At 42.9% G+C, this 17,043-nt stretch overlaps 1 protein-coding gene across 2 annotated transcripts; it reads left to right on the top strand.

Annotated features, from left to right (window-relative positions):
* Positions 1-1,694: 1,694 nt before the first annotated feature.
* LOC137358547 (uncharacterized) lies at positions 1,695-15,400 on the top strand. 2 transcript variants are annotated; one of them, XM_068024502.1, is made up of 4 exons: positions 1,695-1,908; positions 5,106-5,211; positions 7,579-11,345; positions 12,146-15,400. In XM_068024502.1, exons 2-4 carry the CDS (start codon positions 5,129-5,131, stop codon positions 12,181-12,183), a joined length of 3,888 nt encoding a protein of 1,295 aa, XP_067880603.1. In that variant the 5' UTR covers positions 1,695-1,908; positions 5,106-5,128; the 3' UTR covers positions 12,184-15,400. The 2 variants fall into 2 exon arrangements, with proteins under 2 accessions (XP_067880603.1, XP_067880604.1); XM_068024503.1 differs by lacking the exon at positions 1,695-1,908 and adding an exon at positions 3,092-3,211.
* Positions 15,401-17,043: the final 1,643 nt, after the last annotated feature.

Here is a 17,043-nt window from a genome sequence, read left to right as displayed (position 1 = left end):
TTTTGTTGGTTGAAATTCCCTACAGAGACAGAGGAAGCCAAATATGATCTTACTCCTCCTCTTGGATCTCTGCGAACTCCCAACCACCTGTGCATGGTCTGCAAACATAAGAAATAGGAGCAGGAATAGGCCATTCAGCCCAAGCTAGTCCTGCTGCAAATCTGACCGAAACATTGACATCACTGTGTCAGCCAGTGATTTTGAAGGCGGGGCAGAACTTGTGGTTTTAATTTAGAGTTTCCGATCTCTTGACTGAAACTACAGCAAACAGACTCCCGACTACAGCAGGATTATTTCTTCAGCAAAATGCAGTGAGTGGAGGATAGTTACATAATAAAATTGTGTGTAAAATCCATCCCAGTCACTTATAGCAATGCAGACTTCAGGTGTAATTGATGGGGGAATTACCCGATCAGTTAAAGACTGTGTTAGTGTCGCACAAATAGCAATTGTTGCAAATCCGTTAACCAGTGTGCCAACAACAGTGCACAGAGGAAATTAAACCCGTAAAGATTTAATGACACCAACATGATGTTTATGATTTGTGTTTAATTGGTGTCCTGGGTATAAGACCTTTTTTTGTGTAACAAATAATGCGGTTCACACCAGCATTGTTAATATATCTGAATACTTTTTGCATTGAATTGAGACAGTGTGTAAAAGCAGGCAGTTGCAACCCAGAAACCACAAGGTTGAGTTCCAGACCTGACTATCACTCTTAGTATCGGGAGTGTCATTATTGCTGGTGTGAACTGTATTATATTACACGCAAAAGGGGAAGTGGGGGGCAATTAAACACAAACCCCAACCAGTATGTTGTTGGTGACATTAAATCTTTTGGGTTTAATTTCCTCTGTGGACTGTTGGGGCACTGGTTTAATGCGTTTGCATAAATTGCTATATGTGCAACATTAACACTATTTGCACTAATGGAATTTTCCACCACCTGGAGTAAAGAAAAGTAAACATTCCTCTCTGATCTGGGCTTTACAGCCAGAGTGCAGAACTGCCAATTGGCAGCAGTTGCAGAGAAGCATCTGACTTTGACCTTGTTGGCTGAAAGTGCCTTATGTGGGAGAGCAGGTCAGAGAATCAGTAGAAATTAAAATATTTGGGAACAGAACACAACTACAGTCTCAACAAACATGAAGAGATAAACTGGGGCCAGAGCTCCAGTTAGAGGGAAGTAGAAGTACAATTTTAAAGGAAAGTTCAGTAATGTTGTCAAAATCTCATCTGATTATTTGACTAATTGCAGTTGCCAATCTCCCACCATTGCCTTCCCCCTTCCCTAAATCTCTTATCCCACTGCGATAAACTTCACACAGAAAGATGGCAGTCAGAGTTCAGGGTGGGGTCTTGATAAGATGGGACGAACTTTTGTCCCGCCTTATGTGGAACAAGCTCACCAAAACACGTCCAAAGTTGGGTTACCTATTTGTTCCGAAAACTTGATTTAATGACCCAAATATTGTAGTCTTTGAGAGAGAGGGCGACAGTGGCCATCACTGTTTTTGCTGCCAACACAACTTTAATAAAGTGCTGATATCAGCATTGTTAGCAGGCTGCTTTTAGCTCATTACTTCCACACGAAGAGGAATTTGTGCAGAATTTGGTGGGAGTGTTGGTACTAGAGAGTCCTTTGACTCTAATCTGTGTAGTTTTATAATTATTAAATTTTAGCAGTAAATTACAAATATTGTCAATCTCACTCAGGGAGTTGAATTCCGTAGCACAAGTGGAGAAGAACAAACACAGGAGTTCATTAGAGTATACTTTCAAAAAAAAAAAAATAACCGGTCATTTAGAACCCACCAAAGCAGCGAGCTGAACGTTAGCTGGGACAGACTGAGGGAACGTGACACAGCGAGAGGGAAAGGAAAGTCTGCTCCATATATTGAGCAGCTGGTGAGTAGCTATGCATATATTTCTCGTGTTTTCAAAATGTTATGGTAAATCTTCCCCTTTGCCATGTAGCCAAGCATGAACGTTGTTTAGTGTAGAGCAACTCGGGGACCATTTACTTGGATTCGTGGTCCATAAGTTCTAATGGAACAATTTCTGACTTCACAAGAGCAGCTTAAACTGGGGATGAAACTCCTCACTATATCGGCAGTTATTGAGTAGCACTATAATGGTTTTTCTTCTTCAATTTTTTTTTTGGTAAATTCCCTTTATCATTTCTTTTCTCCTAGAAGTCTCCGAGTTTCACAACTTCTCAATATAGAGTAAGATAGGACTTGTATTTCAGTAACGTCATTCATGGCCTCAGGACATCCCAAATCACTTTACCGTCAATTAAATGCTTTTTGAAGTATTGTCACTGTTGTAGAGCAGGAAACGTGGCCGCTAATTTATGCTCAAGATCCCACAAACAGCACCATGATAATGACCCAGGTAATCCATTTTCTAGTGGTGTTGGTTGAGGGATGAATATTGGTCAGAACGTCCCTGCTCTTCTTTGAAGTAGTGCCATGAGATCTTTTATGTCCAATTGAGAGGGCAGACAGGGCCCTCGGTTTAATGCCTCATCTGAATGACGGCACCTCCGACAGTGCAGCACCCCCACTGTACTGCGCTGCGAGTATCAGCCTGGATTATGTGCTCATGTCTCTGAAGTGCAGGTTGAGCCATGAAGTAATGACTCCAGTGAGAATGCTTCCCACTGAGCCACAGCTAACGCGCGTTGCACAAACCTTGAGTTGAGGTCATGCTTCCTGCTTCCACTTCTGAGTCTCATCCCTGTATTTGGAGGGTCCACTGCTCTGAAGTGGAGCTTTGAGGACTGGGAATTATTATTGGGGAATGAGCCCGGCCAGGTGGTCGAAGTTTCTGTAGGGGAGCATTTCGGGAACAGTGACCATAATTCCGTAAGTTTTAAGGTACTTGTGGATAAGGATAAGAGTAGTCCTCGGGTGAAGGTGCTAAATTGGGGGAAGGCTAATTATAACAATATTAGGCAGGAACTGAGGAATTTAGATTGGGGGCGGCTGTTTGAGGGTAAATCAACATCTGACGTGGGAGTCTTTCAAACGTCAGTTGATTAGAATCCAGGACCGGCATGTTCCTGTGAGGAAGAAGGATGAGTTTGGCAAGTTTCGGGAACCTTGGATAACGAGGGATATTGTGAGCCTAGTCAAAAAGAAAAAGGAAGCATTCGTAAGGGCTAGAAGGCTGGGAACGGACGAAGCCCCTGAGGAATATAAAGAAAGTAGGAAGGAACTTAAGCAAGGAGGGCTAAAAGAGGTCATGAAAAGTCATTGGCAAACAGGATTAAGGAGAATCCCAAGGCTTTTTATACGTATATAAGGAGCAAGAGGGTAACCAGGGAAAGGGTTGGCCCACTCAAGGACAGAGGAGGGAATCTGTGTGTGGAACCAGAGGAAATGGGCGAGGTACTAAATGAGTACTTTGCATCAGTATTCACCAAAGAGAAGAACTTGGTGGATGATGAGTCTAGGGAAGGGAGTGTAGATAGTCTGGGTCATGTCGTTATCAAAAAGGAGGAGGTGTTGGGCGTCTTGCAAAGCATTAAGGTAGATAAGTCCACAGGGCCTGATGGGATCTACCCCAGAATACTGAGGGAGGCAAGGGAGGAAATTGCTGGGCCTTGACATAAATCTTTGTATCCTCATTGGCTACAGGTGAGGTCCCAGAGGATTGGAGAATAGCCAATATTGTTCCTTTGTTTAAGAAGTAGCAAGGATAATCCAGGAAATTATAGGCCGGTGAGCCTTACGTCAGTGGTAGGGAAATTATTAGAAAGGATTCTTTGGGACAGGATTTACTCCCATTTGGAAACAAATGAACTTATTAGCGAGAGTTTTTTGAGGAAGTGACGAAGATGATTGATGAAGGAAGGGCAGTGGATGTTATCTATATGGACTTCAGTAAAGCCTTTGACAAGGTCCCTCATGGCAGACTGGTACAAAAGGTGAAGTCACACAGGATCAGAGGTGAGCTGGCAAGATGGATACAGAACTGGCTCGCTCATAGAAGACAGAGGGTAGCAGTGGAAGGGTGCTTTTCTGAATGGAAGGCTGTGACTAGTGGTGTTCCGCAGAGATCAGTGCTGGGACCTTTGCTGTTTGTAGTATATATAAATGATTTGGAGGAAAATGTAGCTGGTCTGATTAGTAAGTTTGCGGACGACACAAAGGTTGGTGGAGTTGCGGATAGTGATGAGGATTGTCAGAGGATACAGCAGGATATAGATCGGTTGGAGACTTGGGCGGAGAAATGGCAGATGGAGTTTAATTCGGACAAATGTGAGGTAATGCATTTTGGAAGATCTAATACAGGTGGGAAGTATACAGTAAATGGCAGAACCCTTAGGAGTATTGACAGGCAGAGAGATCTGGGCGTACAGGTGCACAGGTCACCGAAAGTGGCAACACGTGGATAAGGTAGTCAAGAAGGCATACGGCATGCTTGCCTTCATTGGTCAGGGCATGGAATATTGCGTGCAATTCTGGTCGCCACACTACCAGAAGGACATGGAGGCTTTGGAGAGGGTACAGAAGAGGTTTACCAGGATGTTGCCTGGTCTGGAGGGCATTAGCTATGAGGAGAGGCTGGATAAACTCGGATTGTTTTCACTGGAACGATGGAGGTGGAGGGGCGACATGATAGAGGTTCACAAAGTTATGAGTGGCATGGACAGAGTGGATAGTCAGAAGCTTTTTCCCAGGGTGGAAGAGTCAGTTACTAGGGGACATAGGTTTAAGGTGCGAGGGGCAAAGTTTAGAGGGGATGTGCGAGGCAAGTTCTTTACACAGAGGGTGGTGAGTGCCTGGAACTTGCTGACGGGGGAGGTGGTGGAAGCAGATACGATAGCGACGTTTAAGAGGTATCTTGACAAATACATGAATAGGATGGGAATAGAGGGATACGGTCCCCGGAAGTGCAGAAGGTTTTAGTTTAGACAGGCATCAAGATCGGCGCAGGCTTGGAGGGCCGAATGGCCTGTTCCTGTGCTGTACTGTTCTTTGTTCTTTAGCTAAAGTAGGAACAACTTCAGGACATGTAGAATAAACATATAAAACACCATGATATTAGGCATAGTCTTTCTCTTTGTTATTGATCCATTTTTCTTCCCTCTGAAGGTGAAAATTCAGTAAAGAAGTAAATGAACTCTGGAATGAGGAATTATGACAGCTACGGCAACTTTGACTCTCTGGGTAATTATGGGACCTTTCCTGGGAGATCCACGTAAGCACCAATTAATGACTTTGTCCTTCTTGTAAAGGATGAGATTGAGGAATATATTTGATTTATTTTGCTTCTTTAATCAGTGGCTTATATTTGCCGTTTCCTTTAAGTTCCAGTTCTGTCACGTGGCTGGCGCAATGATCTCAAAAGTAATTTGGGTCAAGCATGTGCTGGAGACAGCTCTGTATATCATGCAAGTGGCATATTTTTAGTTGTGACTGCATCCTAACCTGCGTCATCTGTCCCATTTACACTTGGTTCTTTAACCTTTAAGCTAGTTATATATAGGACTCTTGGAGGTCACACAATAGTCATTCACCTGGCAGACCAAACTAATGCTGCTCTTGTTGGATCCACTCACTATATAAATGTCACGTACAATTGGATGCCTGAATGGTTTCCATTTGGACCCTGGAAATGAACAGAAAACAAATGTTTTAGATGTGAAACCATGAACCCATCAAAGTAAAAGAGCAGACCTATCTGCCAATTAATTTGATGTGTGACATAATACCATTATGTGGTCAAAAGCATCAGTAAAAATGAAATCTGATAACCTAAGCAATGTGGGCCAATTTTCAGTATATCTCTCCTGACTGCAGAATGTTCCGTGTGGCTTCATGTCACAAAATTGAGTTTCTCTAACTTCCCAGGTCGTCTAATTGTACAAACCCAGTGACAGAATTCACAGAATTGTTTACAGTGCAGAAGGAGGCCATTTGGCCTATCGTGTCTGCACCAACTCTCCGAATGAGCATTTCACCTAGTGCCACCCCCGTCACCCGCTGCATTCTCCCGGTCACCCTGCACATTCTTCCTTTTCATATAACTGTCTAATTCCCTTTTAAATGCTTCAATTGAACCTGCCTCCATCACATTCTCAGGCAGTGCATTCCAGACCTTAACCACTCGCTGCGTGAAAAAGTATTTCCTGATATGACGAAGCTTCATTTGTGCAGAATATACAGCAACAGGGAGTTGTAAAGCAGAGATTTAACTGAGTCGATATAGTGACCCGAATTTTGCGGTGGTGATGGCGCAACGGTCAGCGTTCACTGTCATTACTCCACTGAAATGGACAGCAAAGTCTGGAGTCTGCACATGCGTGGAATAATGCAGAAATCCAGAAATTGCTGTCAGTGAGTCTATGCTTCTCCAGAGGGTGCACAGACAGTAATCTCCACTGCACTTATGATTTGATAAACTTCTACAGTTAGTTTCACTGTAAAAATGCTTGAAAAAGTTACATCTTGTTGAATGGTGCAACTGGATTTTTAACAGCATGCTAATTTCGTAATTACTGCTAAACACCCTCACTGGCCCTGAAAATTTAATTTTATTTGTGCAAAGTCAATTTTTATTATGGAGAAATTTTCCATATTTTTATGTATTTTTTTCTTTTAAAGTTTGCTTATCTTTGGATTGAGATAGAAGTTAAAATAATCATCATTTATTTCACTCTGAAAATTTAAATCAAAAGTGAAGGGATTCAGTGGTTTTAACTTCCTGGTTTGTGGTCTGTGAATATTTAAATGTGATTGGCTCATTGCCTGCTTCTGACATCACTGCTGCTGCATGCTAAGACAGCCCCTTGATTTGGCGCCAGATTGAAACTGACCATAGAACCACGTCGGGAAGCGGGAAGTTCATGTCACAGAAATTGCTAGATTTCTGTGGGCAGCTTTTTTCAAGATCAGCAGTAAGTGCCCTTGCTTCACCGCTGACTGCAAAATCCAGGCCACGTGTTATAAAGCACGAGAGCAAGGCTGAAAGGATTTTTCCTGCAGTTTTCTCTCCTCCTTTGAAGTGGCCCTTCACATGTGAGCTGAGACAGTAAAGGGCAAGAAAATCCAGGATCTGCTGTCAGTGTGGGGTCTTGCCAGCAGCAGGGCCTCTGGTATATTAGCAAGCTTACTTCACACTGGAAGACATCGCAGCTGAGCACAATCCTATCCCCAGCAAACATGCACACCTCCCAGCAGAAGTAACTGGATGATGATTTTCTCCTTCTGGTGTATAGGGCAGTTGAGGCCAGTTTATGCACCTTTGCTGCTACACTGGCTGAGATCAGCCAACTGGGCACAGTGCAATGATCAAACCTAGGACCTTCTAGCCTCTATGTCTTGGAATGACACTGGGTCATTCATCGACCCACTTGGACATAAAGCTTCCTTGATGGCCATCATATAATAAGAGATGTATTCATCCTCAGTCCCATCAAGTACTCTGTATGTGGCACATGTAGAAGTTTATGATGAGACTATTGGTACAATGTTTATGAATCTTTGTCTTGAAGCTCCGAGATGCTAAAATTGTATTTTATTTACTTAACCCAGAGAAGAGATATTGATTTATTCTTGCTTACAGTTATTGGAGGAAACCGTTGATACCACATCTGGCCTCAGTGAGAACTGAGACAGATGTCAACTCCAGGAGACAAAAAGAACAGATTCCATACGTTTTACAGGATTCCACCAATCACTGGGCAGCACATCCCAGAAATGTACACGGTGACCCATGGACTAACCAATGGGAGTCTGGCGTGTCCAGCAAAGCAATGATGGTCAAAGAGGTGAAAGTGCCCAAGCGCGAGGGGCATTGGGACAGGGGTGGCCTTGAAGCCTTGGAAAAGTGGGAGTCAAAAGAAAAAATGGAGAAATACTATAAGGAGAAGAAGAAACAGGAGACAAAAGAAGACAGCATAAACTTGGGAAGAGGCTGGAGTTCCCCAGACCAAGTAAAAAGGCCACTGGGAAATCAGCAAAAGCAGACTAGACGACCTCTGCCTGTACTGTGTGAACCAATCTATGAGGAATGGGAGCCCCTGTATACAAGGGACTTGCTGCAATCACCTCCCATCAACCAGCCTGCTGATTACAGACAGGTTGAAGTTTATCCATTTTATAAAGAGCAGTGGACAAGAGGCCACTGGTCCCACAGAGATGCTTCCAATCTATCAGACCATAGAGAGCTTGGCCCCCTGAAAGATCCATCAGAAATGACAACTTCACTGTCCCCCAATAGTTTTGAAGGCAAAGGCTACAAAGAACGGCCGCTGAAACCTCCAAGTTACGAGATGTACATGCAGATGAAAAAGACAACCGAGCAGGGAAAGAAAATTGCCCAGTTTGAGAACTGCAAGAGGGATCTGCAGAAAAGTCAACCTACTGTTCAAAATCAAACCAGCTTTCCAGACCGTAATGATCTGCCTCCATATGTCCGTCAACAACCATTAAGCAGAGAGAGAAAACACCAGGGCAGATATGATATTTTAGGGTCGAATGTGAAAGCAGCGTTTCAAGAACTAGGATTTAAACCCCCACAGGATCGCTTTTCAAAGACAATTGCTGATGGGCTGAATTATTCTGAAGTTGCTAGAAGTGAGAAAATGGGCCCAGTAAATCACAAGAGAAGATTTATAGATCCTGAACGCTTTGGGGAATTGCTAACTCAGCAGTATACACACGCTGGTTATGGTACCTGGCATGCCATGGATAAATATTTATATCCAGGAGTTACACAAAACCGAAAAGAAGTCAGCCTCCCACTATATCACACATCCGGAAGAAGCACCAAGGGAAAATATAAAAGATCGGATCTGAAACATGAAGGTATTGAAATGCAAAATCCACTCATTGAATTGGATGATAGGCCAAGAGAAGATGATCTGAAGAACAACGAGGGAAACAGAATGAAGGGTGAAGTTCTTAGAAGTAAAAAGGGTGAAGTTGTCTTCTGTTTAATCTCAAGACCTGATACCAATCAGTCAGTTCAAGCCTCAAAGTCTCATACACTGCCCAGAGTTGGCAGGAAGTCAAATGTGCCCAGCTGGCCACATGATCTTGAGCAATCCCTGTTGGTCCAGCATGAAAAAAGATTTTACGAAGGGTGGGATGAACTTAAAGGTTCTAAATCTGTCAATAAGGAGGGGGTAAAACCTCAGTATTTCATGGACGGTCATGCTTACCCAATCAAACAGGAGTCTCATTCAGATGGGGCAAAATATGGAAGTGGATATGACGATTTTGAGAGTCATGGCACAAGAAATATGAATTATTCTCCAAATTCAGACCACCATTTCAGTGCTGCCAATAAGAAGGCACCTGGAAGCAGAATGAGGCAACAACAGTATGATAGCGATGGGGAAGAGATCACAAGATGGAGAAACTCTGACAGCACAATGAGAAAAGAAGTCTGGGGATTTAATCGCAGGAGTGAAAATTCATCAGATTATTTGCAGATGAGCAGGCAGAAAGGGGTACGAGAGCAAGAACTTGGTGTGAAAGGTAGTCAGTGGGATAGAGGTCACGTGAAAAGTGAAATGGGAAAAACTGCTTTGTTTCCCGGTCATAGATACAGGCCAGACGCTTCATTAGAAAACCACACTGAACACGACTGTAAGGTGTCCGATTTGGAACAGAATGCACATGGAAAGCCTTGGACTGTAAAAAGACAAGCCTGGGATGCTTCTCTGGATGGTGTGCAGCAACACTTCTACAGCAAGTGTGTCACGGAAGAAAGGGCTGATGTACAGAATCAGCACAAGGAAAGAAAACTACCTGAATGGAAACGGCCACTACACTCCTCTGTGAGAACAGGTAACTGGTTCAAAGGTGGAGATGTGAAATGGCCCACAGAAAATGATGGGGTATTCATTATCGATGCGACAGCTGCAATAGTTAAAGCGGAATACATTTCCTCACCAAAGAAAGAACGAGTGAGATTTTCACACCCAATAGAAGCTGAAGGTTTCAAAGATTCATTTGAACATGATACTCGCCCTGAGAGTAAAAAGGTCAGTCACCAGAGTGCAAAAGGCCAAGAATTAAGTGAAACAGTGAAGGAAACAGTTGAACGCAGATCGCCAGTCAGAAAGATCATAAACCCTAGAGCTGGACAAAGCCTTTATTACGTGGAAGATCTTTCACCATGTAATAGTAGCAGAAATTCCCAAAACAGTAGAAGGGACCTTGAGAAAAAGGAAGATTTGTTTCCACGTATCAAAGTGAAGGAAAGTATGAAGGAAAGGGCCACCCGGATATTGGGTCTTCCCATAATGGATACAGACTCAACTGAACTGCAGGTGAAGGAGAAGACTGGGACAGAGGCGGAAGATAAGGACATTGAAGTAACTGGGGAGAATTGCATGGCCAGTTATCTGCACACAGAGAAAAGATCAGGACTGTGGATTGATGACATGGTAGACAATTTGGGCAAATCTGAGAAAATAATAGACGGTGCTGGATGGAAAAACATAGAACCAGCAATCGTTGGCACTTTACAGCCCTCTAATGCTGTCCACGACTCATTGGATGAAGTTATGCACAATGGTGAGATTGATTCAGGGGCCAGTGATAAGGCAGATATCCAGGAGGAGAATAAAATACACCAAGAGATCCCTGGGGACAAATCTTCCTTCCTCCCTGTGGAACACCGTTCCAACACAGAGAAGGACGAGGACTCTGAATGCTTAGCTCCTCAGAAATGTTGTGATCATGGATCTGAGCTGCCAGCACAGGACCTACAGGACATGGTGTTTGAATCGGTTTCACGGATCCGCCGCCACACGGCTCCTGATTCAGAGTCCGATGATGAGGAGGTGGAACAGCTACTGGCCAATGAAGTGATCGCCCCAGAGAGGAGTAGAGAAGAGAATGAGGTGCTATCTCCTGGCAGCACTGACAGCAGCACCTCTGCAGACACTGTGATCATGTGCAGCAAGGAAGAGAGTCTGACAGACGAGAGCCAGGAACGTTTGGATACAACAGATGGAGAAAATGTCTGCAGCGAATGCTTCCCTCCAGAACATGAAGAACCAGAAAATAAACTGAGCTCACAGGTGAACATTGAGGATCCGAACTTGCAGGAGTTGGCAAATGCAGACTCATGGACACACAGACGGGGGGATTCGTGTCAAGAGGTGTTCTCCACCATAGAGAACTTCCTGAAGGAACTGTCGCAGGACCAGGGTGAAAGTCAACCAGGTGGTGCCGGTGCCACAAATATCACCCACCTCGAGCCATCTGATGGGGCTAAACGTCCAGAATGTGTCGAGATGGCACTTGAAATAAAAGAAAGAGAGAGGGACGTTCTGAGTAACTCAGACACTGAAATGGACGGAAGTGAAACTGCAGGTAAGTGACCACCCTTCTCTGACCTGATTGCATTGGCTACTTATCCTCATTTACATTGTGATTTGCTTCTGAGAGTTTGCTGAAGGTGGATCAGAACGTGTTGGCAGTTATAGGATCTGCATCACAAGTGTTCATGAATCCTTACTCCTTCACCAAACATTCAGGGAGTAAATCTTCAAGTTGCCTGCTGGCTGATATTAAAAAGCCTAAAGCTACGAAGTCGTTAATGAGCATCAGCCTTTACTCTCTCATCCCAGCTCTTCCCCTGGAGTGAAATGCCTTACATACTTAGGATTTAGGAGTAGGTCATTCGGCCCTTCGAGCCTGCTTAATCTCACTCAACAACTCCTATTGAAACTAATTTTACATTTTACCCCCAAGTGTCATCCAACATACCTGACTGAACCTTGTCTACTATGTCTTCCTAAATCTCAATCAACATGTCTTTCCGAACCTCATTCAACATCATCTCTCTCAAACTCATCCAACAATGTGTGTTGAACTTCATTTTACATTTCCTATGAAATCTGATTCAAGCTTGCAGAATTCCAGGTGAATCTCATTCAGTGTGTTGCATTCAAACTAATCTTAGATTGTCCATTCAATTTCATTCAAGTTATCCCTCGGGAGATTAAGTGGATGATAGAGTAGACTGTATGTAGTTTGTGGAGCGGGTTTGATGGGCTCTTGTCCGTTCCTAACGTAACTGGGATTCTGGGTGTAGAGAGGGGCAGCGTATTTCCTTTGTTACCCTTTTTAAAAATCAGTAATTGTTAACATTGTGGTTGTTTGTTGGACAGGTGAAAGTGATGCAGAATGCACTGGTGCGGTTCACTAAGAGGTACAGAAGACATGGAGGAAAGTTGATCAAGTACAATATCGGTACCATAGCTGGAAAAGTGGGCCTCTTGTGCAACAGGATAAGTGATGTGTTAAAATACTGAGAGTGTAAGTGTACATTCACAGAATGAAGCTGCCATGGAGTCATAGAGGGACGCAATGTATGTCAGTCTGTGCAATAGGCCTTATTGTAAATAAAAATTCTGTCCGAGGCATTGATGGACATACTTCGAAGTATGGATTCACATAGATCATATTGTTAAATCACATTTATTGCATAATTTCACATACCGAAATATATGCATTTGAAAAATCCCACTCACTGTATAATGAAGGTCATGTATCTGTTACGACCAGGTGAGAAGGGGTCTAGGGGTTCTCTCTCAGCCTTTGCCTGGTTTAACCGTAACAGGGTTTAATTTTAAAAACACTGTTTTTAACTCCCCCTCAGTGAATCCTTGTTCACTGCTTTCCAATTGTAAGGCAAATAAATCAGACAGGTTTTCTTAAATTTAAACAAGAAAGGTGGAAGTTTATTAATCTTAAACTCTAATCCGGGTAACGACTACGAATAAGTGACACGACCACGCTAGCGTGCATACGCAATAAAAACACACACGCAGATAGAGACAGAAAAAGTAGAAAGAATAAATGGGAAAAGTTTGAGGCAATAGTTGGGTTGTGATTACAGTTCTTTGAGTTCAATGTGGAGTCTTTGGTTGCCGGTAAGCGTTGCTGTTCATTGGGGCCCAGTGCATGCTTTAACTTGTTTCGATGTAGGAGGTTTAAGTGACTTCAGTGGGTCTGGAGGTTTGTGAGAAGGCAAGAGAGCGCCAGCCAGGAGGGAGGCTGTCTTGTTCCAGGTTCAGTTACAATCTGCAGTCTGACCCCGAACTGTCCTGTGTCTAGTTCAAAATGCCTGGAGCAGCAGGTTAGTCATGTGACCAGCTGGCTTAACCACTCCTGCGTTTGTGGATGCCAAAGCTCTCTGTTGGGAGGTGTAGTGCTGTCTCTTACCCCAACAAGATGTGGATCACCATTGCCCAGCCCAATCTCTGTTAATTGAATCATTGAACAATTCATTTGTCTCTCCAAGCACTGTCTTTTAGTATGCAAGTGTCTGGTAATGTCTTGTAAAAGTCATTTCTTCACTCCAGCAACAGTTTAAAATTAATGTTCATATGATGAAATTAATATGCCTCATTCTTGGCAGGTGGGGGTCTTCATGCCACATCATGTATTGAAATACATACATTACGTAACAAAATGGGCATACAATGAACTAATGCAATAGATACTGAAATGTTTAAATCAGTGTAAATGAAATCACATCCATTATGGTAAGAAGCGCAGTGAGTGTTGATGCATCATGCAGTAACACAGACAGGTGCACACACCACAATGAAACATATACCGTATACTGAATTACACACATTAAGCAGTGAGGGTTTATTTGGGGGGAGAAAAAGTAATTTTAACGAGAGATAAATTGTGAGCAACTCCTGCCAGTTTAGATGAGCTGCGTTTATACCATCCTTCCAGGGATTGAAGTAGTGCCTCAACAGAGTTCCTTGTTAATGAATGTTTCTGTTGACAGAGTTCCCAATCTCTGGTGTACAGGAGTGAACAAAAAAATAACCTGCATGATTTAAATTTTATGAAGACTGAAACCAAGGTATCACTTTTTTCAACCAAGGCCTCAAATGTAAGTTATTCTGAACTGCCTGCCACATTATCACATTTCTGCAGTCTCATGATCTTTTGAGACCACTCCTGCCCTGAATTAACCTAGTGAATAAAATATGTCAAATGGAATATTTTTCTCTGGAGGTATCTCTTCACTGAAGGTCATTTTGATTTCTGCACTGAGTACTCACTACTGGAAACGAGGCTTGTAACGAAATAAAGGCATTAATTTAACATTTGCAAGGGCATGATTAAACTTATTTATCCAGTTGCAGTTTCTGTGTCTAAAATACCTGTGACCGTGTTTGCTGCACGTGTGCGAGAAGCCTAAGCAGTAAGTTCGTCGAGGTTCTAAGTTTCTTTTATGTGGGCATCGCTGGCTCGGCCAACATTTATTGACCATCACTAATTGCCCTTCAACTGAGTGGCTTGCTAGGCCATTTCAGTGGGCATTTAAGAGTCGACCACATTGCCGTAGGTCTGGAGTCGCATGTAGACCAGACCAGGTAAGGACAGCAGATTTCCTTCCTTAAAGGACACTAGTGAACCAGATGGGTTTTTACAACAATAGACAGTAGTTTCATGGTCACCATTAGACTAGATTTTAATTGCAGATTTATTAATTGAATTCAAATTCCACCTTCTGTTGTGGTGGGATTCAAATCCATGTCTCCAGAGCATTATTCTGGGCTCTGGATTACGAGTGCAGTGACATTTTCACTATGTCACCCCTAAAGTCCCATTACTGACAACTGAAAAGATTCAAACTAGTGGGTTATAATTCCCAGTATACACATCTGAGGACAACATCTGGAATTGCTATATGACAGCCAAGCTCGCCACACTGTGTTTGGATTAGCTGTTCGGAAGTCCCATCTCTTTCTGTGTTCTGGTACATCATTGGAAAGTTACTAAGAATGAAAACACCCAAGGAAACCGCTTGAGGAGAAAGTAACCAGAACTTGTTTCATATAAAAGGCATGACCTCTTCAAATTTTCAGGTAATTTTTCAGAAAAAGTTTTATATTGCATACAAATACGTGTGACCAATTAAGCTTTAAACAATCCCAAGTTTCCTTTTGGAATATTTTTATGTTTGTAACATATTTTAAATGCTTGCAGCAGCTTTCTGTTTATGCTTATACATATGTGAGGGGCACCATTTTATTGATTTATTGAGCTGCCATTGGTAAGGAAAATGCTTTTTTCAGGAACCAGTCAAACAAACTTGTTTCACTGTATCTGGGGAGATCTCTGACAAATATCTGTCCAGATTGATTCAGTGGAGATGTGCATCCCCTCGCCTCAACTGTTAGCCAGTCTGATAACTTATAGTTCATGAAGCATCTGCTGTGACTAATCAATCTGAGCCAATTGAAACCTCATAAGTTTCGAGTTCCCTTTTGAAAATAGTATCTTCAACCTTGAAGTAATTAAAATGAATCAGGGTGTAAGATTCTGTTTTATGCCATTATCAATCAATTGTATGTTGATGTAAATAGCTCTTATGATGCAAGGCTTTGAATGCTGTGAAGTTGACTTGTGTCTTAAATTTGCTTGATGTTTAAAATAATTATTACAAGATCTTTACTGAAGCATTTCTTATTCACATAGACTTCATTTCTAGATTGCAACACTGCTGCGATATTTTAGTGATTTATGCAAAACAGCAAGTTAAACTGATGTACAGAGAAAAAACTGTGCTGGAGACCTACAGGTGTTTGTGTTGACAACAGGGTTCATTTAAGACCTGAAAAGGAGTGAAGCAATGGGAAAATGTATCAATTGGTGCAATAACTAAGAGGTCATAGAGGTCTCGGGTTTCATCTATCTGTGCTAATTTAGTTGCCCAGAGTCAGGGCTGCAGCAATGGTAGTACAATTGGCATATACTCACTTTGGACTAGGCAGGTGACACATCAGTTCGGGTCCCGTTCCTGCTTACTATCCACTAACCCCTGCAGTAAAGTGTAGCTACGAAGATGGAAGAGAGAAGATCCAGCTGAGTTGTAATTTCCCCCTGCCCCCCAACTTACTATTCATTACTTTGACTTGTTTGTGTGAAGTTGAGACTATATCCTATCAGAGATATGTTCATGTAACAATACATTATTTCTCCCCAAAATAGCTTGTGCTGACTATTTGTTGATGTATCTACTGGATGGTGGTATGAATGGCTGGTGCCGAAAGGTTATAATAAAAAATTAGAAAGCCAGTCATTTCAGATTCTAACCGAGGACTGGAAATTTACAAGCGCCTTTCAACCTGGAAGCATCCCTCAGCAAATAGTGATTGAACTGTGATAGCAGGCAGCGTGGCGTGGTTGAGAAATGTGTGCACAGTGGTTTCCAATTCTGTCCCTGGCAAGTTAGTGGACCTCATCCAGGTAGTATTTGGGTGTCGCGGTTGGTCTCAGTGCTCTCAGGCTAGAGAAGGGAAGAGAAGATCAGCCACAGTTACTGCTTAGCCTGCTGCGAAGTGACCAAGTCATTGGGTCAGGATATGTGCAGATTAACAATCTGCTGCTATTCACTGCTTGGGCTTTCAGAGCGAATGGTCTCTTGGAATGCTGTACTGGAGTGCAGCTCATACCTATGGACCATTACCCAGGCAAGGGCTGGTGTCTATGGACCGATTCCCCAGCAGTGACGCTCTTTGGGACATCCTGAGATCACGAAAGGGCCTATATAAATGCAGGTTTTATCGATGGGGGATCCAACACAACAGCGTATAACATCAAAGAAAACGTTACTGAAAAAGGATGATGGAGACAGATCTGTAGCTCCATTTAGAATTAGCTGTGCCAAGTAATTGCTGATATAATTGGTGCTAAAATTTCAATTGAATTGGATTGATTTCATTGAACTGCATTCACGGAATCTTAGCGTGATCCAGCACAGAAGGAGGCCATTTGGCCCATCGTGTCTGTGCCGGCTCTTTGGTGGAGCTGTCCAATTAATCCCATTGCTCTGCTCTTTCCTCATAAGTCTTGCAAATTTTCCCCTTCAACTATTTATCCAATGCCCTTTTGAATGGTGCGATTGAGTCTGCTTCCCTGTCAGGCAGCACATTCTAGATCACAACAACTCGCTGCATAAAACAAACTCTTTCCTCATGTCACCTCTGGTTCTTTTGCCAATCACCTTAAATCCGTGCCCTCTGGCCACTGACCC

The sequence above is a fragment of the Heterodontus francisci genome, chromosome X (assembly GCF_036365525.1).
Source record: "Heterodontus francisci isolate sHetFra1 chromosome X, sHetFra1.hap1, whole genome shotgun sequence".
NCBI lineage: Eukaryota > Metazoa > Chordata > Chondrichthyes > Heterodontiformes > Heterodontidae > Heterodontus > Heterodontus francisci.
This window is presented reverse-complemented; position numbering and strand designations above follow the sequence as displayed.